The 26249-nt window shown below is 40.4% G+C and overlaps 1 protein-coding gene across 1 annotated transcript in view; it reads right to left on the minus strand.

Annotated features, from left to right (window-relative positions):
* Nucleotides 1–4415: 4415 nt before the first annotated feature.
* LOC114471598 (vesicular integral-membrane protein VIP36-like) overlaps nt 4416–26249 on the minus strand; it is a 37960-nt gene continuing 16126 nt past the window's right edge. Inside the window, exons 5-8 of the mRNA XM_028460442.1 lie at nt 16112–16273; nt 5672–5786; nt 5424–5543; nt 4416–5187 (exon numbers count right to left, since the gene is read on the minus strand). Of these exons, the coding sequence (XP_028316243.1) occupies nt 5027–5187; nt 5424–5543; nt 5672–5786; nt 16112–16273 (558 nt within the window). The 3' untranslated portion in view covers nt 4416–5026. The remainder of the gene's footprint in view (nt 5188–5423; nt 5544–5671; nt 5787–16111; nt 16274–26249) is intronic.

Below are 26249 nucleotides of genomic sequence, written 5' to 3' on the forward strand. Positions count from 1 at the left end.
GTATAGTGACAAGTGTGAAGCTTAGCTATGATGGTGGTGGCTGTGAACAGGGGGAATGAGTGAATGGTAGTACCTAAAGCAGGTATTTGGGATTAACGTGTCTAAAGTTAAGCCCAGTATGAGTTTTATCCCACATCCCACATTGTATACCAGTATATGTGCAAAAACCACTACCGCAAACCCAGGAACTGCCCCTGGCCCACAGATGCAGCCAGGCCAGCAGAAAGAGTGGGAGCCAGGGAGCCCCAGGCCACCCCCCCACCGCCGAGCAACCCCCCAAACGCCCCCAAGATCCCAGGCTGAGAGGCAGCCACCGCCCCCACACACACATCCGAGGAAGCCCCAAGCAGCCGAGCACCCAGCGCATCCCGCCACCGACCCCAACCCCAAGGCCCCCCGCCAGCATCCCGCCCCCCCCCACCCACCCACCCACACCCAAGCACTCAACCCCCAAGGGGAGGGCCCAGAGAGCCCCCCGCCCAAGACCCCAGCAGCAGAGCCAAGGCCCACGCCCAGCAGACGGCCAGAGCCGCGCCGAACGGACAGCCAGCGGGCACTCGCCGGCTGGCCCAGAGCCAGCAGGGATCAGACCCCAGGCCAGAAGGACCCGGAACGGAAGCAGCACCAAGAACAAGTTCCCCCAGGGACAGCGATCACGCCCATAGTCGCCGAGGGCACCAAGGGGATGCTGCAAGCTGCCCCGCCGGCCCCCAGGCACACTGACCAGGCACCCCAGAGCGCGCCAGATCGCCTTTCCTTGATGCCGCCCGCGCGTTGTGCACTAGAAAGCCCCCCCACCAAAGGGCCCAGCCACACCGCAGAGCGCCGCCCAAGCCGGGGCCACCCGGCGCCGCACCCACAGGCATGGTATGGCACGGCCCGCACCGTCCGCACCACCCGCCACAAAAGACCCCCGGCCAGGCCTGCCAGACCCCAAGGGCACCACCACAGGACAAGAAACCCCCAAGGGCGAGCCCCCAAGCCAAACCCCCGTGGGGCGCGCCCCCCCACCCCAGCCCACGAACAGTTCACAACCCAGCAAGACCGCACAGCCCCAGGCGGTGCCAGAACAGCAGCCCAGGCCCCGCCCCGCACCGGACAGCGCAAGCCACGGGGCAATGCCCCCCACTGGCGCAAGGGCGACCGGCGGCCGCCACCGCGGGAGCGAGGCACCCCAACGGCACACAACCGATGCGGAGCAGCAGCCTTCCGCTAAAGGTGCAGAACCCACCCACCTGCCGGCCCGCAGATAGGAGGACAGACCTACCAAGCGACCGATACCGACCTCAACTACCGGAACAGCTAGAGCCGCCCCCCAGCAAAGAGCACCATCCCAGAGTGCCAAGCAACCCCGCCCCAACCCCGGCGCAGAGGCCAGCCCCCCCCCAGCGCGCCCATCCCCCACCTTGGCGCGGCAGGCCACCCCAGACCCACATGCCGCGAGGCGCGCCCCCAAGGCAACCAGGAGACGAGACAAGCACCAAGCCCCACCCGTAGGGAAGGGGCACCCCCACGCCCCACCAGGCCGGCACCGCCCGGAGAGACCCCGCAAAGAGAGCCCCCAGAATGGCCCCCAGCGGCGGGCCTTGTCTTTTAAGGCTTTTATTACATAGTGTCGGCTGTAGTCCAGGCCGCCGCCATCTTGGATTATGTCGTCACCAGCGCGTCATCAACGCAAGTTGTACTAGTGCAAAATGACACAAATAACTGTAGAGAGGTTTTACCCTAGTTATATTACAGTAACCAAATTAAACTATATCAACTAAGTGAATTAATAAAATAACCTGTTAAAGGCTTTTTCAAACTAAATAATGATCTTATTAAATCTGTGACGTGTTAAACCTGAACAACTCAAAGAATCAGAATCATTATTTTTTGGCAGAAATACTTTTAAACACTTGCTGTACATTCAGCTGATATAAAAATATTGTTTTTAAATATGTAGAATAATTGTGAATTTATCAGTAGCAGTTTTAATATTTGAAATAAACTAAAATTAAAGAGAGATGTTATTTAACTGTTGAACCTTGTCATAATTTTATTTATTTATAGATTTTTTTAAATTGAAAAAAAAAAAAATGTTTATGGTCTTGGTCTCGGTGCTTTCTGGTCTCAGGCAAGTCTTGGTCTCTGATAGTGTGGTGTTGAACACAACACTACGCTTTACGCCGGTGTTCCTGATTCACCAGGTTAACCAGAAACACATCCGACTCGGTGAGTTTCACGGTCTTTTTTAGGAACAACAAATCCATCCCGGTTCGGTTCTGGTAAAAAAAACTGTCCGTTTCGTAGAACTCCAGGCGGTCACACGCCGCCACCATTATTTTCTCCTCCATGCTGAAATGGGTGAAAAGACGGCCTGATGTCATTGTCAACAAGGACTCTGATAATAATAATAATACCCGGGGCAATGGCTCACAGAAAGGACGGTCACTGGAAATGAAGAACTGCTGATGAGATGGATTATTGTTCACACTGAGGGCGAGTCTCTCTCTCTCTCACACACACACAATAATACCCAGACGCTGCAATCTCGACCCCTTTCATGTGCACGTAGCAAGGCTGTAATCGCTTGGCTTAAATTAGCGATCGTAGGTGATCAATGTTCGTAGGACAGAGAATGTTTGGTTAGTTGAAGCCAGCTAACAGAAATTAATCTAGATTTGTAACATAGGCCCTACGTGTCTCATACGTGTCACAATCAAAGCTAAAAGTTTCATGTGTGAGTGTTTAAACTTGAGTTTTTGAGACCAATGTTAAAATCTTGTTGCTGCTTTATCAAGCTAAGCTAAGCTAAACTATGCTAACATAAACTAAGCTAGTTAAAGTGACTGAAAGCTGTGCTGGAGTCTGTCCTGTCGCTCTTGGACTTGTGATGAACTCGACTGACAACTTTATCAGTGTGTGTGTGTGTGTGTGTGTGTGTGTGTGTGTGTGTGTGTGTGTGTCCCCTCAGGGCATTTTGTCACTTAAACGTCTCACATCAAGCTCAGGTTTTCGGTTTCAAGGCCGATGATCAGATTAAAGGAAACTAAACACGAACTGATTTACTCTGAAATCCATCGTCTTTGTTATGTTTGGTTCCTGTTGGAAGGTCTGAGATTACTTTGAATTCATTTTAGAACGCTTCACTGTGTGTGTGTGTGTGTGTGTGTGTGTGTGTGAGGCCACGGTGGACATCAGCAGCTCTAGGTGAGATGGATGTCTAACCCTAAGGTCAGGTAGACGCACTCAGGTGAGAACTTTACTGACTCACACTTCTAGCTCCATCAGATCAGACCCTCTACAGTAGGATGTGCTGCCCCCTGCTGTCCACTCATCTATTATATATAATATATATACTGTTTATCTATCTATAATGCAACGAAGGTCTGCGTGTGTGTGGAGCGAATATCTCCCCGACGCAGGATGAGTTCCACCTGAAACTTAGTCAACGGGTTCCAAATACCCCAAGTGTGTGCATCTGTTATTTTGGAGTAATTTGGTGTAGCAAAACATTCAAAACATTAAGATTAAGATCATGACACTCTCGGTATTGAACGCGCTACTTCTGGTTCCATGACGTCACTGTGTCGCAGTTTGTTTGGGTTAAAAAAAAGGTCAACATTAAACATTTTTGTACTGATAAAAGTTATTTAAGTTAATATTTCATGGTTATTTAAAATTATCCCCATGATCCCAAACTTCCTTTAAGTTCACTTCCTCTAAAAAAATAAGGAAAAAAAATCCACTTCCTCTTCCGTACCTGCCACGCTGTCGTCACGTCTCAAACACGGAGCTCTCTGAATAAGTTTGAACCATCAGCCACTGGTGAGTCTTTTACAGATACATTTTCCATTGTTTAAACCATAACTGTCTGTGTAATTGTTAATAACGCACTGTTTCACGAGAGTCTGTATTGACCTCACCCGTTCAATACTGTGGTGCCGCGCATGGAAGTTAAGCTCTGACCACTCGGTTTGAAGGAAATAATTATTTTGTTTTTACATAAAGCAGCCGAATTGTAGATAATACTTTCATTTACTTACTCACTCATGTAGTTTGGAGCTTTATGTTTTGTTTTTTTTCTTATTGGTGCTACAATGTCTATGGAGTTTGGTTATCAGCGTCTCAAATGGGAATTTATAATAAAAATATATTAACTGAGTAAAATAAAACGAAAAAAAACTAAACATAAATTGTATGTAAATTATATATAGTTACTATTTATTAGTTCTCAATTTTTTTTTAAATGAAATGAATTGTATTTCATACCATTTTGTACTTGTAAAGTCAACATTTGTAATTATTGATATCGCGATAAACATCGTACCGTATCGTCAGATTAATGTCAACGCACAGCTCTAGTTATGATATAAGCACTTCCTGTAATAAGATTAAACGTTTCATCAGCAAAATACACGTTTTCAAAAGTGTAACAAAGGTAAAAAGTAAACATTTTAATGTGTTTCCTTATCAGATTGAAAAAAACATTTTGACTTTAGGATTTAGAAACATTTCAGAATCACATTTTCCCAAAGAAGTTGTTCTAAAACTGAAGCTGTTTATCTAATCAGTGGACACGTGCTGCCCCCTTATGGTCACTGAGGGAATAACACTTTGGCTCCTCCCCTTTATTCTCTTTACAAACACAAACACCATCGGCTGAAAAAGAAATAAACCTAAAGCTGAAAAAGAAAAAAAAAACACATTAGAGGAAGAAAAAAAATTTGATTTGATTAGAAAAAGGCAGAAATTTTTTTTTAGGTGAAATTGTAACTTTTTTTAAAGATTTCACACCGTGTTTCACTGCTGTAAATCAGATCAGATTATAGAGCAGCAGTCACATGACTTCACCATAGATCCCGTGAGTCCAAACCATCAGTTTCAGTGTTTGAGGGAAAAAAAAGGCGCTTCACACACGCGCACAGGCACACGCACACACACAGTAACATGGTGAGAATCAGAACACCGTCCATCTGTCCTTCCCGTGGCAGTGCAGTGGAACATCTGTACGGTCTCCTATGGGAACGTCAGTGTGGTTTCCTCAGTAGAAGCGTTTGTTCCTGTCCTGTCGTCTCTGGAACACCACGGCCCCCACCACCCCACACACCACCACCCCCAGCAGGGCACACAGCAGCAGCAGGAACACCCTCCACCCAGTCAGGGGGGCTCCTCTGAAGTTTCCCGTGGGGTCGTCAATGTTGTCTGTGGGTAGAGAGAGTCGCAGGTCAACCACTGACTGACACACACACACACACACACACTGTGTGTGTTTCTGTGTTGTGGTTTTGTGTACTATGAGTCTCATATTTGTTTTTATTTGTATTATTTTGTGTGTTCACTTTGAAATGCTGTTAGTGGTGCAGTCATGTGACCTTTGGGGGAGTTTTATTTTGAAATGCTGTGACCTTTGGGGGAGTTTTATTTTGAAATGCTGTGACCTTTGGGGGACTTGAGCAGGCTGACGCTGGGTTGTATCTTGGTCCAGTCCAGGTTCTCCTCCTCAGGCGTGTGTTCCACCATCAGCTGGTAGAGCTTCATGGAGATGATGTCATGGTTATCTGCAGCATTACATTAATTCATTACATTTTTAATTACAATTACAAAGTTAATTATCTGATTTACAGCCACAGATGTTTTCAATGATAATAATAATAATAATAACATTAATCAATGATCAATTAAACACCTGATAGATCTCCTGTAGCGGCCGAGGCTCCAAAGTGATACCCAGTGGGTAGACGTACTCCTCCTATGTCCACGCACTCCTTCCACTCATTCTTATCGTCCACATCCACCATCACCTAAACAGGAAGTGACATCATGTTGGTTTGAATAAACACACATCCAATATATATATATATATATATATATTGGAAATGTAATGATTAATCGTAAGGCAGTTAAAAATCGATTCATAGGTATCACGGTTCACATCAATACTGTGAAAATTGAATCACAGTACTTTTTTTAACCAGAGGACACTATATATTTATCCTTCTCGTCCAAAAGTGTAGGCTGCGGGCGGAGTCTGCTACTACTTTCTTTCTGGTCGCCATTTACTGTTAAACATATTCATAAATGATTTCTTACCCCTTTAGCACCGAAAGAATATTTGTAATATTACGTGAATATCTGTAAAAGTCAGGTTTTTCTATTAACTCTGTCTGCTAGCATAGCTTCTCTTCTTCACTGCTAGAATAACTGCATGCCAACCAACCACTGGGTTACCAGCGCCCTCTGCTGGTCTAAACAAATATCTGACGTAAATACAGTAAAATGAATGTTTTTTTTGGTTTTTTTAAGTCCAATTGTTAAGGCACAAAATACATTTTCAGTTGCACTTTTAAAAAGAAAAAGAACCATTATGTAGTTTTGCATTGTTTACTATAGAACCAGAATTGAAATTAATAGGCTTCTTCTTCATTTGTATTATTTCTTTATTTATTTCATTCAAGATATATTTTTAGTGAAATTGCATTGTTTTGAATAGTTTATCAAGGGATTCTTTTGACAATTAAATATAAAAGGAAAATAGTCTTTTTTTTCCCTGAAAAAACAAAGGAATATTTTTCAGTCATCATTTTTCTACAGTCCCATTTTGGAAAATAAATAAATCGTGAGAAAATCGTATCGTGAACCCAGTATCGTGAATCGAATCGTATCGGGAGTTGAGTGAATCGTTACATCCCTAATATATATATATAGCTTACTTTTGTAACCTCGGTTCTGTTTCATAATATTTTGTGAGATGTCTCACTATGGGATATGGAAAGTCCTGTAGTGCGGAATGTTTATCAAGCGTCACCAGTCCAGGCGGCAAGAATCCATGATGGAGCCATTAATCTGGACACGGGGAGGAGCCTGCACACACCCTTCAAAAACCTGCACATCAGCGGATGCTGACTCCCTGGTTTGTCCGCAAAGCCCACGTGACAGGCGGTGATTGCCACCAAATACACTTTCACAGTGAAAAAGGCCTTGCCCCTGTCAATCAGGCCCTGAAGGAATGACAGAATCACACCCACCAGGCACTGGAAAAGAATGTGGCCTCCCTGGAGACACCATTCCTCAAACACCCTCCACTTAGAGTCATAAAGAGATCTAGTGAAGAGGGACCAAACATTCTCTATGGTAGAGATTACACTCTGTGATACCCTACGGTCGATAGCAGATCCCTGTGCAGCGGGAGCTGCCAGGGAGGAGCACAGAGCAGCTGGTAAATGTCCGCCAACCAGTGCATAGCCGGCCAGGATCAGAGAATGGCCGCAATCCCTCTTATACGCCACAGCCGTGGTGTTGTCCATCCTCACCAGGACATGATTTCCCCTGAGAGACGAGAAGAAGTGGATCAGCGTGAGAAACACCGTTGACAGTTCCAAGTCATTTATGTGAGAGCGCTGGAAGGTGATATTCCAGCGGCCCCTCACAAATCTGCCCTCCTGAATCCCACCACAGCCTCACAGGCTAGCTTCGGTGGAGATCACCTTCCTGTCTGTGACAGCGCCTAAGGGCACTCCATCCATCAATAAGCTGGGGGCCCGCCAGTAACGCAGAGCTGCACTCTCCCAGTCACCTCGCCGTTCCTAAAATCAGCTACAATAATCCCAGTGCCCAAGAAGTCCCCCATCACCAGCCTGAACGACTACCGCCCGGTGGCCTTCACTCTGATAATAATGAAGTGGTTCAAGAAACTAGTCCTTCAGCACATTAAGGACCATCTCCCCCCAGACTTTGACCCACACCAGTTTGCATATCGTACGAACAGATCCACAGAGGACGCCATTGCTGTAGCTCTGCACTGAACCACCTGGAGCAGCAGCAGATCTACGTAGGGATGATCTTTGAGGATTAAAGTTCAGCCTTTAACACAATAAATCCAGACAGACTCATGACTAAACTGAACACTCTCGGTCTTCCTACTCTCACATGTGCCTGGATAAATGACTTTTTAACCAACCGACCCCAGAATGTGAGACATGGCCCCCACCCATCCTCCACCCGTACGCTGAGCATGGCCCCCCCACAGGGCTGTGTGCTGAGCCCCCTCCTGCACTGCCTCTACACTCATTTCTAAGGACGATGAGACGTCCTACAGAGAGAAGGTCCTGAAGTTGGCAGCCTGGTGTTCAGAGAATAACCTCGCTCTGAACACCAAGAAAACCAGAGAGAACATTGTGGACTTCAGGAAGTACAGCACAGGCCCACCCCCCCTGTACATCAACGGTGAGTGTATGGAGAGGGTCCACCTTCAGGTTTCTCGGTGTCCTCATCTCCACAGACACCTCCTGGGCAGAGAACATCATGGCAGTCTGCAAGAAGGCTCAGCGGTGGCTACATTTCCTGAGGGTCCTCAGGAAGTACAAACTAAACTCCAACCTGCTGCTGACCTTCTACCACTGAGTCATGGCGAGCCTGCTGACGTACTGTATCACAGTATGGTAGGGCAGCTACACCGTAGCAGACAGGAAGAGGATGCAGAGACTTGTAAAGGCAGCAAAGAAGATCATTGGCTGTCCTCTCCTCTCCCTGGTGGACATTTACACCTCCCACTGCCTCAACAGAGCTAAAACCATCACCAAAGACTGCCCCCACCCTGGCTCTGACCTGTTTGACCTGTTGCCCTCAGGGGGGCGCTACAGGTGCTTTAAGGCAAGAACAAAAAAAACAAAAACAGCTTCTTTCCAAAAACAATAATCACTCTGAACTCTCACATGCACTGACCTCATAGTCGTACCCACGCCATTGAACTGTATATATAGATAATGTGCTATACACCAGACACTGTATATAGCAAAGTAGTTATTTATTTTTATGCAAAATGTACATATTCCCCATCACTCGTCACTTTACCTCCTTTCCTGTACTATTTATGTCCTATGTTTATATCTTATATATTGTTTAATTCTTACACTGTTTCGACTGTTAGTGGAGTTGTTTTTTCATCTCATCATACATGTGTACAGTGACAATTCATTCATTCATTCATCAAAGCCAAAAAACGTGAGGCAGCTGAGAGGAAAAGATGTGTAAGAATGACGCGCACCTGTTTGTCCCCTCCTCTTATAGGAGGTGGGAGGTTCTCCCATCAAACTGATGTGCTTCGCCGGCCAATCAGGATTGGCAAAGGCAAGGCAAATTTATTTGTATAGAGTATTTCATACACAAGGCAACTCAATGTGCTTTACATAATAAAACATTCAACACATTAATAACCAGCAGCAGAACTTTACAGTCTCCTCTGAGGCTGACTGGGAGCCAGTGTAATGTGTTCTGACCTCTTTGTTCTGGTTCAGACCTGAGCTGCAGCGTTCTGAACCAGCTGTAGATGTTTGATGAAGACCATTACAATAGTCCAGTCTGCTGGAGATAAAAGCATGGACCAGTTTCTCCTGATCTTTCTGAGTCATTAAACCTTTCACTCTGGAGATGTTCTTTAGGTGGTAGAAGATGTTTTTGTGATAGATTTGATCTGATGCTGAATGTCAGATCTGAGTCAATCAGAACACCAAGGTTTTTGACTTGGTCTTTATCTTCTAAAGATCCAGACTCAGATACTTGCTGACAGCAGTCCTCTTTTCATTGTTACCAAAGACAATCACCTCCATCTTGTCATGGTTTAGTTGAAGGAAGTTTTCACTCATCCATCAGTTTACTTTTTCTAAACAGTCACACAACACCTCAATGGGACCATAGTCATCTGGGTTCAGTGATAGATATAGTTGTGTGTCATCTACGTAGCTCTGATAATCAACCTTACAGTTGTGTAAAATGTGTCCTAAAGGAAGCATATAAAGGCTAAACAGAAGAGGTCCAAGAACAGATCCCCGAGGAACCCCACAGGACATTGGTAATCTGTCAGATTCAAAGTTTACTATGTTTACAAAATAACTTTGATCCTCCAAGTAGAACTTAAACCATTACTTTAACATTTAGTCCAACCCATGTTTACAATCTGTGTAACAACATTGTATGATCTACAGTGTCAAATGTAGACTTAGATCCAATAGAATGAGAACAGACACTTTTCCTGAATCAGTGTTCAACCTTATGTCATTGATCACTTTGATCAGATCAGTTTCTGTGCTGTGATGAGAACCAAAACCTGACTGAAATTTATCAAATATTTTGTTGAATGTTAAGAATTGACTCAGTTGGTTGAAGACCACCTTCTCAATGATCTTGGCCATGAATGGAAGGTTCTGATTGGTCTATAGTTAGCCAGTATAGAGACATCCAGTGTTCTCTTTTTTAACAGAGGTTTAACAGCAGCTACTTTCAGATATTTTGGTACGGTGCCTGATTGGAATGATCAGTTAATTATCTGATACTAATCAGTGATAAATGACTTTACAACAGTTTTAAAGAAGTTTGAGGGTTTTGTGTCAAGGCAACACGTTGATGGATTCAGCTGCTGAACAGTTTCCTCTATTGTTTTTGGGTTCACTGTAATAAACTCTAACATTGTAGTTGACTCCTCCCTCAGTGGTTGAAGCTGTTCAAGCTTTTTGTTATTTTGCTGGTTTGTTCTGATGTTTGACCTTATTGATTGTATTTTTTCATTGAAATTTACAGCAAATTCATTACATTTTCCAGCTGACAGTAGTGGTGTGGTGGTCCAGACCAAATTTTAAAGGTCTTGGTCTCGTCTCAGACTCTGAAGCATTGTGACTTGGTACAGACTCGGGATTTTCCGTCAAGACCGTTAGAGACCAGCACTAATTCCTGCTATTTTTAAACTTTTTTATAATGTGATAATAACACAGAGAAGAACAGGATAAAACAATCCTTTATTCATTATTTAATCCACCCTGTTATAATGACCACAACCTTCCTTAATGTGACTGTGTGACGTGTGTGACACTCATACGTGTGTGGCTATGATTTCAGTTTGGACCGTGGAGAGAAAGGGAGAAATTAACTAATCACCAGTAAAAATCCCAGTAAAACAATCACCAGTAATAAATATGATCTCCCTGGTAAAGACAGTAGCTCTAATAACTGGTAAAATGATAAACTGATGATATTACAGTCTGTGAAGGCTGGATAGGGGACGCACTTACTCTGCTTCTGGGTCCTAGTGCCAGCCGAGCTGTGAAACCTGTTCAGTTTACTGTGTTTACTGAGGTCAGTGTGTGTTTAATAAGTCTGTGTGTGTTTAATAAGTCTGTGTGTGTTTAATAAGTCTGTGTGTGTTTAATAAGTCTGTGTGTGTTTAATAAGTCTGTGTGTTTAATAAGTCTGTGTGTGTTTAATAAGTCTGTGTGTGTTTAATAAGTCAGTGTGTGTTTAATAAGTCTGTGTGTGTTTAATAAGTCTGTGTGTGTTTAATAAGTCTGTGTGTGTTTAATAAGTCAGTGTGTGTTTAATAAGTCTGTGTGTGTTTAATAAGTCTGTGTGTGTTTAATAAGTCAGTGTGTGTGTTTAATAAGTCTGTGTGTGTTTAATAAGTGTGTGTGTGTTTAATAAGTCTGTGTGTGTTTAATAAGTCAGTGTGTGTGTTTAATAAGTCAGTGTGTGTGTTTAATAAGTCTGTGTGTGTTTAATAAGTGTGTGTGTGTTTAATAAGTCTGTGTGTGTTTAATAAGTCTGTGTGTGTTTAATAAGTCTGTGTGTGTTTAATAATTCTGTGTGTGTTTAATAAGCGTGTGTGTGTTTAATAAGTCAGTGTGTGTTTAATAAGTCAGTGTGTGTGTTTAATAATTCTGTGTGTGTTTAATAAGTCTGTGTGTGTTTAATAAATCTGTGTGTGTTTAATAAGTCAGTGTGTGTTTAATAATTCTGTGTGTGTTTAATAAGCGTGTGTGTGTTTAATAAGTGTGTGTGTTTAATAAGTCAGTGTGTGTTTAATAAGTCAGTGTGTGTTTAATAAGTCTGTGTGTGTTTAATAAGTCTGTGTGTGTTTAATAAGTCTGTGTGTGTGTGTTTAATAAGTCTGTGTGTGTTTAATAAGTCAGTGTGTGTTTAATAATTCTGTGTGTGTTTAATAAGCGTGTGTGTGTTTAATAAGTCTGTGTGTGTTTAATAAGTCTGTGTGTGTGTTTAATAAGTCTGTGTGTGTTTAATAAGTCTGTGTGTGTTTAATAAGTGTGTGTGTGTTTAATAAGTCTGTGTGTTTAATAAGTGTGTGTGTGTTTAATAAGTCTGTGTGTGTGTTTAATAAGTCTGTGTGTGTGTTTAATAAGTCTGTGTGTGTTTAATAAGTCAGTGTGTTTAATAAGTCAGTGTGTGTTTAATAAGTCTGTGTGTGTTTAATAAGTCTGTGTGTGTGTTTAATAAGTCTGTGTGTGTTTAATAAGTCTGTGTGTGTGTTTAATAAGTCTGTGTGTGTTTAATAAGTCTGTGTGTGTTTAATAAGTCTGTGTGTGTTTAATAAGTGTGTGTGTGTGTTTAATAAGTCTGTGTGTTTAATAAGTCTACATGTTTATGTCTCTGTCCATTCACTCTTTTCATTATATTCATGTATTTTAAGGCTTTATTACATAATATCAGCTGTAGTCCAGGCCGCCGCCATCTTGGATTATGTCGTCACCAGTGAGTCATCACCACAGAGTTACACTATCACAGAATGAGTCAAATAACTGTAAAGAGGTTTAATATTAGTCTATTTTATTTATAAAGTGGTGTTTTTTGTGTCTTTAGACTCTAATTACATTTATGTCTATAATATGTTCCCTACAATATAAACAGGTTCATAATATAATTATTTTTTATAGTTTCTGTTTCCACTGTATCAGAATAATAATAATAATTCTCAACAATAACTATTGATTGATTTGTCACATGACTGTTCCAGGGTTTGTTTTATTTAGTTTCACATCTACCTGTAGATCTATGTTTTTTACACTGATGACAATTTGTTTGTAGTTTTATTTCAGAAAGTTTCACTTTTACAGTTACAGTTGGAAACCTTTGTTAATTAAATATTCTAGTTATATTACAGTAACTAAATTAAACTATATCAACTAAGTTAATTAATAAAATAACCTTTTTCAAACTAAATAATGATCTTATTAAATCTGTGACGTGTTAAACCTGAACAACTCAAAGAATCAGAATCATTATTTATTGGTAGAAATACTTTTAAACACTTGCTGTACATTCAGCTGACATAAAAATATTGTTTTCAAATATGTAGAATAATTGTGAATTTATCAGTAGTAGTTTTAATATTTTAGTTAATTTTTTACAGGCACCTTTTTTGTCCATCAAATGTATTTAAAATAAACTAAAATTAAAGTGAGATGTTATTTAACTGTTGAACCTTGTCATCATTTTATTTATTGTGGTCTTGAACACAACACTAGCTGACAGTAATTCAGGGGCATCTGATCTGGGGGCTTGTGAGCTTTTCTATTACAGAAAACAACGTGGGACCATACCTGTCAAGTTTTGGATTTGAAAATTAGGTAAATTTTCTGGTGCCCACTACGAGCTGTCCCAACCAAGCTCCAGTATTCCTTATATTTTAAGACGAGTGCACAAGAAATCTAAAATAGCCACTTATCAACCACTAAATATAATTATGTGATTAGATTCAGTTCCAGCCGTTTTTTGAGCATTTTGACTGATTTTAAAGACCCACAGAATATTTTCTACTATGACTATATAAAATCTGACACCAGATTCTGAAAGATTGAAGCCTCTACTGTCATCAAAAATGAAAACATTTGTTTCTGGCTCATTTCGTTCTTTTGTAATCAGCTGTTGAATAGAGCAAGTTTTACACAAATCTTCAGTTTCAGAGCAAAAAGCTGAGAAAAAAGCCTTTTTGTAAAAAAACATCAGTGACTTTAAAGCTATTTTTTTGCTTTAGTGACAACTCTAACATCTTAACATTGTTTCCTTATATAAAACAAAAAAACACTGAGACAGGGCTTTTGATGATAAAACTATTATTATTTATCTATCTGGGTCAGAGTTGAATGGATTTCTTACTGTATTTTGGTGTTTCACCAACTTTCTCTCCCATCAGTCTGCACAGACGTAACTTCCTCTTCCTCCCGGACATACAGAGTGTCACTGCGTTCCCTGTTTTTTTATGGTTTTATCTCACAATCGCCACATTATCCATGAGTTCCACACTTGCTCTGGTCCTGTGTGCGCTGCTGGGAACGTCAACTCTGTACGTAGCGCCAATTTCTGTCTCATAAACGCCTTTCCTCCTCTCCCTCTGAGCTCTGCGGAGCATGGATGATCTCTCATCCAAAGGTGCTGCTACCTCCTACATGTCACCTATATTTTGCTATCTGGCTCCCCCCCTCCTCCTCCCAACACGCAGTGATGACCTGTTTAGCCCGGTTAGTTGATTTTTTTATCTCACGATCACAACATTATCAATAATCCAACTCCGCCAGGGTTTTTTTCTAGTAATCCCCGTGAAAAAATGCAAATGACGAGTCAATGGCACTGAGTGAGTTAACATTGAAATGCTGTAAACATTCCTACTAGGGCTGGTGATATGAACCAAAACTCATATCTCAATACATTTTCTCAAAATGGTGAAATATGATATAAATCTAGATAATTTTATTAAATAAAGTCTGACCAGAAAAACAATTCTGGGTTAAATTTGCTGATGCTAAATGCTACACAGAGACATTTATTAATAAACAGCTGATCAATATGTGACACTTATTAATCATCAAACTGAGCTTTACATGTTGTTCTGAGAAATAAAAGCAGCGACTCATAAAACTAGTATTTTGATACATAAGATATATAGATATATGAAATATTATAGTTTTCTATATCGCCAAAAAAATAGAAAACTCGATACATCTTGAATCTCGATATATCGCCCAGCCCTAATTCCTAAATTATAAAACAGCCTAAATAAAAACATAAATGTGTATATGAATCACGTGTTTATTTAATATAATTACAGTTTATATACAAGTCAACACGTTGTATATTTACTGTTAATTTCACATTGTTTGTCTTTAAGTCAGACATTAACATTTTATTTTATTATATATTTTATTATAATTTCTCATACTCACTCATATGGTTCTCTGGTATTCACTAATGACTTATTAAACACATTTATTACAGACTTTACATTATTTAACACTTTATAAACAGTGTATATTTGTGGAGCTTGTGATTGGATGATTTTTCATGGTGACTTACGTGGTTCCTTCTGCTGTGGTAGACGTTAAAATATCAGTTATTAATCTAACAGAACGTGTAACTGTGTCACATCCTGATGGTCTTTATGAAGATAAACTCTATGTTATATTTTACAACATATTTACACCAGTTCTTAGTTTTTATCACCAGAACGTCTTCATTATCATCTCTGTTCTGAGATGTTTACAGGTTTGTTGCTGATGTCAGCACTAATATTACGAGGCTAGTGATGGCATTCAGTTTAGTAAGGCATCTTTTTAATAATTATTACATTAAAATACGGGATATTTACAGGAAAATACTAATACAGGAAGATGGCGGGAAAGAGGATAAAATACGGGAGTTTCTCGGCCAAAACGAGATACTTGACAGGTATGTGTACAGAAGTTGTTGACATTTTTGTCAATAATTTCAGAAAAGTATTGCTGAAATAGGTATTCTGAGGTGACATCTCACGACATATAATGAAATAGAACTATCTATCTATCATCTAGCTCTATATTTATCCATTTTCAGACCCTTTTTGTCAACACACAAACACGTCACAAACATTTCCTCCCTCTCGTCTGTATTTACTCCCACATTATTCATTTATTTCACTTCTCTCTGTTCGTCAAACACATGATCAGCAATAGCTGCACACCTGACTGCTCACACATTATACATCCTTATCGCTAAGTCACCTGTCACATGACGCCTCTGAGTGCTGACAGGTGATGACATCAGCTGTGTTTATGTCGTGCATTGGCACAGGTTGTGGGATGGTGTGATTATGGGTTATTTTGAATAATTATTGATTATGTTTCTGGGGGTTTGTTTGAGGATTTTCTTTAGAAAAAGTATTTTTCTGACTGAAGTCTATGGAGGCTGAAGTTTTCTGTCCAATCGGCGACCGACCGTTTTGCCTGCGTGATGTTGTTCAGAAAGTTGTGTGTGCTTGACAAATAGAATGTGTGAAAGCACCCTATGTGTGTGTGTGTGTGTGTGTTTGTAGTACCGTCAGTCTCTCTCTAGAGTAGCGTACAGCGAGGTACGTATCATGTTCTCTGTTCCTGATTTCAGCAGAACATCCTCCCAGTTCTGAGGAACGTCCGTCCTTCCCGTGGTCGTAGTTTAGAGAACCATTGTTCACCATCGCTGAGATGAAAGGGAAGGAACGCTACACACACACACACACACACACACACACACACACACACACACACACACACACACACACACACACATCAATAAAGTTTGACATTTTTATTAATTGTTCTGTAATTATTCAATAGTTAAACTATGAATATTTAGTTTGATCTGAAAAAATAAAATCAATAAATGATTATCAGACATCATTCGCTATATATAGTGAAATGTTAGCAGAGACAATAAGACAGAATGAAAATATCAAAGGATTACAGGTAAGAAAGGAAATACATAATATGGCACTTTATGCAGATGACATCATTGTCTATCTTATTTCACCAGAAGAATCTGTAGATGAATTAATGAAAACAATTGATGAATATAGTGCAGTCTCAGGGTCTAAATATAATAATATAATATTTATTTATTTATTCAGTTTATTTCCGACATGGTTGCATTCACAGAAGTTCTGTTCTTTCTTTTTTTTTTGTTTTGTACATGTCGAAAAAGGAGACGAGAGAAGCAGTTTGCTTATCCAGGTCCCGCCCCCTGTTTAAAACAGAACATTTACATCAAAGCTTGTCTCTCTGGTCAAACAGTCTTTGGTTCTTCTGAGCGCAATTACAATTTTTTTTTTTTTTGTCCTTTTTTATGTAGGATTCATTCTCATCTGTAGTCAGTGTTGTCTTTTTTTATTCCTCCTCCTCTCCATCGTTGTTCGTGTCGTCCTTCTTCCCTGATGATTTCATTCCCAGCTGTTTGCTTGTTTTGTCTCTACATCAAGGTTATTCCAGCTGGTAATAGCTCTGTTTACAGTGCTGTGTTTTCCAATGTTAGATTTAACCCTTTCTTGTATAAACACATTATTATGTCTTAGTTCATAAGCAGTTTGTTTGTATATGAAACGTTTTTGTATTTGATATGGGAGTGTTTTAAGTGATGCCCTAAATGCTAGAATTTGTGTGTTGTAGTGTATTATTTCTTGCAGTTTTAGGTATTTGGCCTTTTCAAATAGTTCATTTGTGTGTGTGTTGTGTGGTGCTTTATATAGAATTATAATTGTTTTTTTTTAAGTTTAAATAAAGGTTCAAGATACGTTTTGTAGGTGTTTCCCCAGATTTCTGAGCAGTAATTTAAATGTGACCCAACAAGGGAAGAATAGATTGTCTTCAGTGATGTGGTTTGTAGTATTTGTTGTCATTTCCATAGGATGAAGCTGCTTTTAGCAACTTTGTTTTTAACTACTTGTATGTGTTTTTTCCAGGTCAGTTTCTCATCTATCCACACTCCTAGTGCTCTATATTCTTTTACTTCTTCAATTATTAGGGCTAGTTTATTTACATTGAGCCATGTTTGGATTTTTGATAGATCCTCATTTGTTGTTTCTATTAGAGTTTTAATGTCTTTACCTGAACATAGGATGGTTGTACAAATTTATATCCTATGGTAAAGTTCATACCTTTCTGTTCATTTAACCACGTTTCTGACAGCGCTATTATTTCACACTTCTATAAGGTAGTAATGTAATCCTTAATGTGTTCAAAATTTGCATACATACTACGACAATAGAAATGAATAAGTGACAGACCTTTTTTACTCTTGGTTTCCACATTGAATTCAGTGTCTGTAAATAAGCACAGTCTGAGTCTTGTTTCCAGTGTTTATATTGAGCTGGGTCCATGTCCATGATTACCATCAGTAATGTTGTTGTTTAGGTGACGTGCTGAAGTGGTGACGTATCGATCATTTCCTGTTTACACTCTACCGCTGCTTGCAGCGCTCTACTACTGTGTTCTGCTAACTCTAATCAAACTTGTCATTGATATTTTAGCCTTGAAAACACTTGTTTTAATTTTTTACCGTACAGTTAAACGTACGAAGGTTAAGTAAAAAGCAATCTCGTCTCTTATAGGCAGTGTAATCTCCTTTAAACTTCCTTTTGTCCTTAGCTTAGCTTAGTTTAAATTAAGCACCTATGGCTTCTCTCTCCTCCCCTCCGCTCTCCTGCCCGGTGTGTCAGATGTTTAGTTACTCCTCGTCCTCCTTTAGAGACAATGGTAGTTGCATAAAGTGTAGCGTACTGTTAGATATGGAGGCGAGGATCAACAATCTGGAGAAGCGGTTCCGCACCCCTGATACCAAAACAGAAGCTAGCAAGCAGGACCTAGCCTGTGCGGACCGTGCTAGCACTAGCTTAGCCTCCCCCCCGGCCAGCAATGATTGGGTTACTGTCCGTGGTAAGCATAGTCGAAGGTCAAAAAGCCGCTCGGGACACCACCATGTTCACGTCTCAAACAGGTTCTCCCCCCTCTGTGAGGACAACACACTCACCGGGGAACAAACTCTGATAATTGGCGACTCCATAGTGAGAAACGTGAAGCTAGCGAAGTCAGCGGGCATCGTGAGGTGCATCCCAGGGGCCAGAGCGGGCGACATAGAATCAAATCTAAAGTTGCTGGCAAAGAGTAATCGTAAGTTTGATAGGATAGTCCTCCATGTCGGCACTAATGACTCCCGACGTCGCCAGTCGGAAGCAACCAAAGTGAACATTGAATCAGTTTGTGCTTATGCTAAAACAATGTCGGACTCCGTAATTTTCTCTGGTCCTTTACCAAATCTGACCAGTGATGACATGTATAGCCTATAGCATGTCATCATTTAACCGCTGGCTATCGAGGTGGTGTCCAGAAAACGAGGTGGGCTTCATTGATAATTGGAGATCCTTCTGGGGAAAACCGAACCTGATAGGAAGAGATGGAATCCATCCTACTTTGGAGGGAGCATCTCTACTATCAGAAAACATAGTACAGTCACTGTTATGACATCTCATGAATGAGACCATGTTACAGAGGCGGAGTCCTCCACGCCCCTCTGCGCTTGCCTTAGGACAGTTTCCCTCCCATTGCTATCAGGATAGCTGTGTTCATCGCCATGGCAACTGTTGTGATGGTGATGAATATTATTTTATGGAGACGGTGTCAGTCCCACGACCCATATTTCACAATGATTTTAACATAAAATCAAATAAAAGAGCTATCAATTATAAAAATCTGAAAAAAATTAAAATCTCAAATCTAGAAACACCAAAACATAAAAGCATTAGATGTGCTCTATTAAATATTAGATCACTGAGATCCAAATCTCTACTAGTAAATGACCTTATCTCAGAAAATAACTTTGATTTATTCTGTTTAACTGAAACATGGCTGTATCAAGATGAATATGTTAGTTTAAATGAAGCCACTCCTCCCAGTCATTTAAATACTCATATGCCACGAGACATAGGCCGTGGAGGTGGTGTAGCAGCTATTTATCATTCCTCTCTCCTAATCTATCCTAAACCAAAGGCCAGTTACACTTCCTTTGAAAGCCTGGTTCTAAATTTATCTCATACCAAATCAAAAACCTTCCAGCCAGTCTTATTTGTGATAATTTACCGTCCTCCAGGCCCTTATTCTGAATTTCTATCAGAATTCTCTGAGTTTATATCAAACTTAGTCCTCAGTTCTGATAAAATACTGATAGTAGGAGATTTTAATATCCATGTGGACAAAGATAGTGATAGCCTGAGCTCAGCCTTTATGTCCCTAATAGACTCAGTTGGCTTTTTTCAAACTATTAATGAAGCTACTCATCGTTTAAATCATACTCTTGATCTTGTTCTAACATATGGCCTTGATATTAATGAACTAAAAGTCTACCCTGAAAATCCTCTGCTATCAGATCACTTTTTAATATCTTTTAACATTATCCTAGAGGATCTCGCACTGTGCAATAAAATAGTTACAAGTAGAAATCTGTCCAATAGTGCTGTGGCTAAATTTAAAGAGGCCATTCCTGCTGCCTTAAACTCAGTGCACCATCCAATAAATAACTATGATATTAATTATAACCCCTCTCAACTGGATCTGCTTGTCGATAGCTCTGCTAGTCTACTAAAATCCACCTTGGACTCAATTGCCCCATTGAGGGAAAAAACTATTAAACGTCAGAGGAAAGCTCCGTGGTTTAGCTCTGAAACTCACACACTCAAACAAACAACCCGTAAATTAGAGAGAATGTGGCGCTCCAATAAAACAGAGGAGTCACGAATACTCTGGCAAGAAAGCCATAGTAAATACATGACAGCCTTACGACATAGTCGATCTACATACTATTCCTCACTAATTGAAGAAAATAAAAATAATCCGAGGTACCTTTTCAGCACTGTAGCCAGGCTAACACAAAGTCAGAGCTCTATTGAGCCCATGATTCCTCTAGCCCTCAGCTGTGAGGACTTTATGACATTTTTTAACCATAAAATTCATAAGATTAGAGATAAAATTAGCCACTCCCTGCCTTCACCTGGGCCTGCTGTACCATTAAATGTAAATAGGCCTAACCTAAACTGTTTCACACATATAGGACTTCAGGAACTTAACTCTATTATTTCATCCTCCAAACCATCGACCTGCCTTTCAGATCCGATCCCAACTAAGCTGTTTAAAGAAGTTGTTCCCCTGGTCTGCCCATCTTTGTTGGAGACAATAAATATATCCCTATCAATAGGCTACGTGCCACAGTCCTTTAAAGTAGCTGTAATCAAACCCCTTCTCAAAAAACCTACTCTTGATTCCAGCACTTTAGCAAACTACAGGCCTATATCTAATCTTCCTTTTATTTCAAAGATTCTTGAGAAAGTTGTGGCGGCTCAGCTCTGTGACTTCCTTCAAAACAACAGCCTGTTCGAGGACTTCCAGTCAGGTTTTAGAGCTCAACACAGCACAGAGACTGCTTTAGTTAAAGTAACTAATGATCTACTCTGGGCTTCAGATGAAGGACGATTCTCAGTGCTGGTTTTATTAGATCTTAGTGCAGCTTTTGACACTATAGATCACTATATTCTACTAGAGAGATTAGAGAAATTACTTGGAATCACAGGGACTGCCCTAAACTGGTTTAAGTCCTACCTATCTGATAGGTACCAGTTTGTACACGTGAATAATAAGTCTTCTGTGTACACTAAAGTAAGCTACGAGGTTCCTCAGGGCTCTGTGCTAGGTCCAATCCTCTTCTGTATCTATATGATCCCCCTTGGTAATGTTATGAGAAAATACTCTGTTAACTTCCACTGCTATGCTGATGAAACCCAACTGTATGTATCAATGAAGCCAGGTGAGACAAATCAGCTATCTAAACTTGAGGCCTGTCTAAAGGACATTAGGGCCTGGATGGACCAAAATTTTCTTCTTCTCAACTCAGACAAGACTGAGGTCATTGTACTGGGCCCACGACACCTTAGAGAAACCTATGCTAGCCTAACTGCCCTAGATGGCATTACTCTGGCACAAAGCACAACTGTTAGAAACCTTGGGGTTCTATTTGATCAGGATTTATCCTTCAACTCTCACATAAAACAAACTTCAAGAACTGCCTTCTTTCATCTCCGTAACATTGCTAAAATCAGATCTATCCTGTCTCAGGGCGACGCCGAAAAACTAGTCCATGCTTTTGTTACCTCTAGACTGGATTATTGTAATTCTCTTTTAGCAGGCTGCCCGAACAAGTCGCTTAAGACACTTCAGCTGGTTCAAAATGCTGCAGCACGTGTACTGACTAAAACTAGGAGAAGAGATCACATTACTCCTGTATTAGCCTCTCTGCATTGGCTTCCCATAAAATATAGAATAGAATTCAAGATTCTTCTTCTCACTTATAAAGCCCTAAATGGACAGGCACCAGTCTATCTCAAGGAGCTTGTAGTGCTATACAATCCCCCCAGAACACTACGCTCTCAAAATGCTGGACTACTCGTTGTTCCATTTGTCTCTAAAAGTAGTATAGGAGGAAGAGCTTTCAGTTATCAGGCCCCACTTCTCTGGAACCATCTACCAACCACGGTTCGGGGGGCAGACACCCTCTCTACCTTTAAGGTTAGGGTCAAAACATTCCTCTTTGGTAAAGCTTTTAGTTAGGAACCAGCTCATAGCTCATAATTAAGATGCAATAGGCATAGACTGCCGGGGGGGGGGTCTGGCATGCTCGGTTGGAGAGAGGTTGGAGAGGGCGTTAAGAGAGAGGTCATTTAGGCTAGAGAGGGACCGGAGAGGGTCCCATTCCTCTTTCAAACACTCCCTCTATGTCTGCTTCTTCCCTTGTGTGTTTGCTCCTGTACTCCTTCTGGCTTTTGTCTTGCAGGTCCGTGGGATCCTCAGTGTGGAGTTACAGAGTCTCAACAACTCTGTCTCCACCCTTTCCTCTGCACACACCCAACACAGCATAACGTGGATGGCTGTTCATCATAGGAATGGGATCCACACAAGGTTCCTGCTGCTTAACAGAAGGTTTTCCTTGCCGCCATGATGAATTCATGTTGGGTGTGGGATACATATGTATGTGTATATACGTATATATGCATATGTGTGTATCCATAAAATGAAGAGTCCGTCCTTAAGACTGCTCTACTGTAAAGTGCCTTGAGATACCATTGGTTATGATTTGGCGCTATACAAATAAAGATTGATTGATTGATTGATCTTAAAGATTAATATAAGCGTAGGTAGGACGCACACAGAAAATAAAACATTCAGGTATTACCATTAGTAAGGATTTAGAAGAGCTGTATAATAGTAATTATGGTGTGTCAGAAAAGAAAATAACAGGACTTAAATAAATTAAAGATAATACCACATGGAATACTGAGTTAACACTAAACATGATGGTACTACCTTGTTCCTGTTTCAGGCATTACCAACACAATAGCAAAATCAAAGTTTGATAAATGGAATAAAATTATATGGAATATAATAGAATGCAGAGAATAAAATGTAAAACTTTACAACAGCAGAAAGAAGGATTAGGTTCTTAATTTATAAAACTACTTTTATGCTACATAGATTCTTAAAATCAAGCAATGGATGAAAGAAGTAACAGAGGTGAAATGGATTCAATTCGAACAATAAGTATTAATAATAATATTATTAATATTATTATTAATAATAATAATAATAATAATAATAATAATAATAATAATAATAATAACAACAACAACAACAATAATGCATTAATTTTATATAGTGCTTTTTTGGACACTCAAAGTCACTTTACAGAATTAAGAGATTATTATTTCACTCCACACTTAGTGGTGGTAAGCTACTATTGTAGCCACAGCTGCCCTGAGGCAGACTGGCGGAAGCGAGGCTGCCATAGTGAACCATAGGCCCCTCCCACCACCAACACTCACTCCCACTACATTCATACGAGACAATGTGGGTGAAGTGCCTTGCCCAAGGACACAATGACAGATACCACAGCAGTGACTGTCCCCCACTGTGGCCCCTGGAATTCTCAGTGGTCTCCATCATCTACTGACCAGGACCAGACCTGCTGATCTTCACAGATCTAACCAGATCATATGACAGGCTGGTTATCAATAGGATATTAATGTTCATAAGTAAAAAACAACTTTTAAACACTATTTAAAAAGGAAGCAGGCGTGTAAAATACTAAAGTTAAATAGTGAACGTGTTCTCTTCTGGGAAATAACACATCATCCTGACTTCAAACCAAAAAAGTCTGACACAATATTAGATTTGTGGGCCAGCAAAGGGTTAAAAACATTACAAACATTACAATAGATTCATTTCAAACAACAGCTGCAACTTATGAACTAGAGCTAAAACTTTTTTTAAGTTTTTACAGCTAAAAGGTGACCTTATGCAGCATGCAAAGATAATGATACAACAAATAAAATATTACAGTATTTGGTCCAAAATACAAAGAAAGCTAAAGGAAATCTCTCCAATATTTATAAAATATTACAAAAGTAATGTTTAACTTAAAATGAGGTAAGAGAAAAATGGGAAAAAGATTTAAACATTAGCATTGGGGTAAAGGAATGGAAAAAACTCTTACACAACAACCTAAAGACGACTTTATTATGAAATGATCATGAAAGGTGAACATGAGGAACTTTATCACATCCTATCAATGTAAGAAATACTCATGGAACTAAATGTTGGAGAGGAAAAAGCTCATTATACACATATGCCTCTTATATATATGTGTGTGTGTGTGTGTGTGGTACCATATATATATATGGTACCACACACACACACACACACATATATATATATATATATATATATATATGTGTGTGTGTGTGTGTGTGGTACCATATATATATATATATATATATATATATATATATATATATATTTAACTGGTAAGTCACCTGACTTGGTTCGAATCCCCAGGGGGAAAAATGAGCAATATACCATCTTTGGGCTTCATGCTACTGCCTACCTCATACAATGATGAGAGACAATGACATGAAAGAAATGCCGGCTTAGACGTCGCCCGACCAAACAAGGTCTGCGTCAGGTGCTGGAGAACCAGAGCACTTTGATGAATAATGGGCTATTGGAACAGGACTGGAATGGGTGAAGTGCTACTACTCCAGTAGAAACCAGTGAGCTGATATACTCCACAGCAGCACTGATCCTAGAGCAACCATGAGATGAAATACCCACCATGGAGAAGAAGGCTGGAGGCTAACATCAAGGCAGCGCAGAGACAGAGATGCCCATACCTGAAGCATTGGAAACTGCCAAACAAAGGCTCCAGCCACCTAAAGAGGTACACCACAGACAATGAAGCTGTCTGTTCACAACTCCAAAACATCTAAGAAAGAGTCTCAGGTATGAAAAACTGGACATGATACACGCCTACTGGCTAAAGAAACTCACGGCACTTGGCAGCACAAATGAGAACATCATTCCTGAATCTAACCCATCCACTTACCGCCTCAATCCCCTCCCATCTCCTCACAACAAATCATCAGTCCCCTCATAACCAAAGTAATAAACCTGTCCTTGAAACAGGCCATGTTCCAACTTCCCTCAAAACCGCTCTCATTAAACCCCCTTAGACCCTAAACCACTGTCAAACTACAGACCATTCATTTTCAAACTCCTCAAAAAAGTAGTTTCCACTCAGCTCCATAATCATCTCAAATCTAACAGACTATATGAAAAATTCCAATCTGGTTTTGGTCCCTCCCACAGAAACAGAGTCACCAGTAGGGCTGTAGTCAATCAAGGAAATGGTTGGTCGACCAAGACTATGGCACACGTAGAGAATAGTCAACCAAATAAATCAATAATAAAGGTGGCGTGCTGCAGTGGACTGTCCTCTGAGGGACAGAATTAAGACACAATCATTTTTCTTCACAAGAACATGGATTATCCTTATGTTTGATACATTGATTATGTAAATAGATCTATCTCTATAGCATGCTGTGCACCTGTGTGTGTTTGACGTGCACTTGTTTCCTCGTGCACTGATCTAATGATGACATTAACAGTCTGTTAAGTGTTAATAAAAGCAGGTTTACCAATAAAACAAATGTAAATATATCATTTTTATGAGGAAAAAAAGGTTTTAACTGTAGGTTTCAGGTCAGGCTCTGATATAAATATATGTAGGTTTTAGTTTGGAGTTCAGGCCAAAGCTTGAATGAGGTTCATATCATAAATGATCTGTGTTTAATCACCAAAAAACCAAAACAAAATATCCCCCAGGGCTCCGTACTCGGCCCAACCCTCTTCACCATCTACATGCTCCCCCTGGGTCGTGTCATCACCAGGCATGGAATTCATTTCCATTGCTATGCTGACGACACAACTATATTTCAAAGTCACTCCCCCCGTACCATTCCCCTCTCTCCCTCTGTCACAACCCTGGGGGTTAAATTAGACCCCCACTTTACCTTTGACAGTCATGTCACCTCCATCTGCAAAACTTTCTTTCACTCTGTAATATTTTTAAACTGTGCCCCTCCCTCTTCCTTCCTACGCCTTTGTCTCCTCCAGGGTGGACTACTGTAACACGCCCCCATCACTGTCAGCCCCCACCTACCTCACTGATCTGCTCACACCACACACATCAACCAGTGTGGAACCCCCTCCTAGTCCTTTCTTTTTAATACATATTGTGTATTATTACTGTTTTAACTCTTGTAGCACTTT

This window comes from Gouania willdenowi, chromosome 10, assembly GCF_900634775.1.
Source record: "Gouania willdenowi chromosome 10, fGouWil2.1, whole genome shotgun sequence".
Taxonomy (NCBI): domain Eukaryota; kingdom Metazoa; phylum Chordata; class Actinopteri; order Blenniiformes; family Gobiesocidae; genus Gouania; species Gouania willdenowi.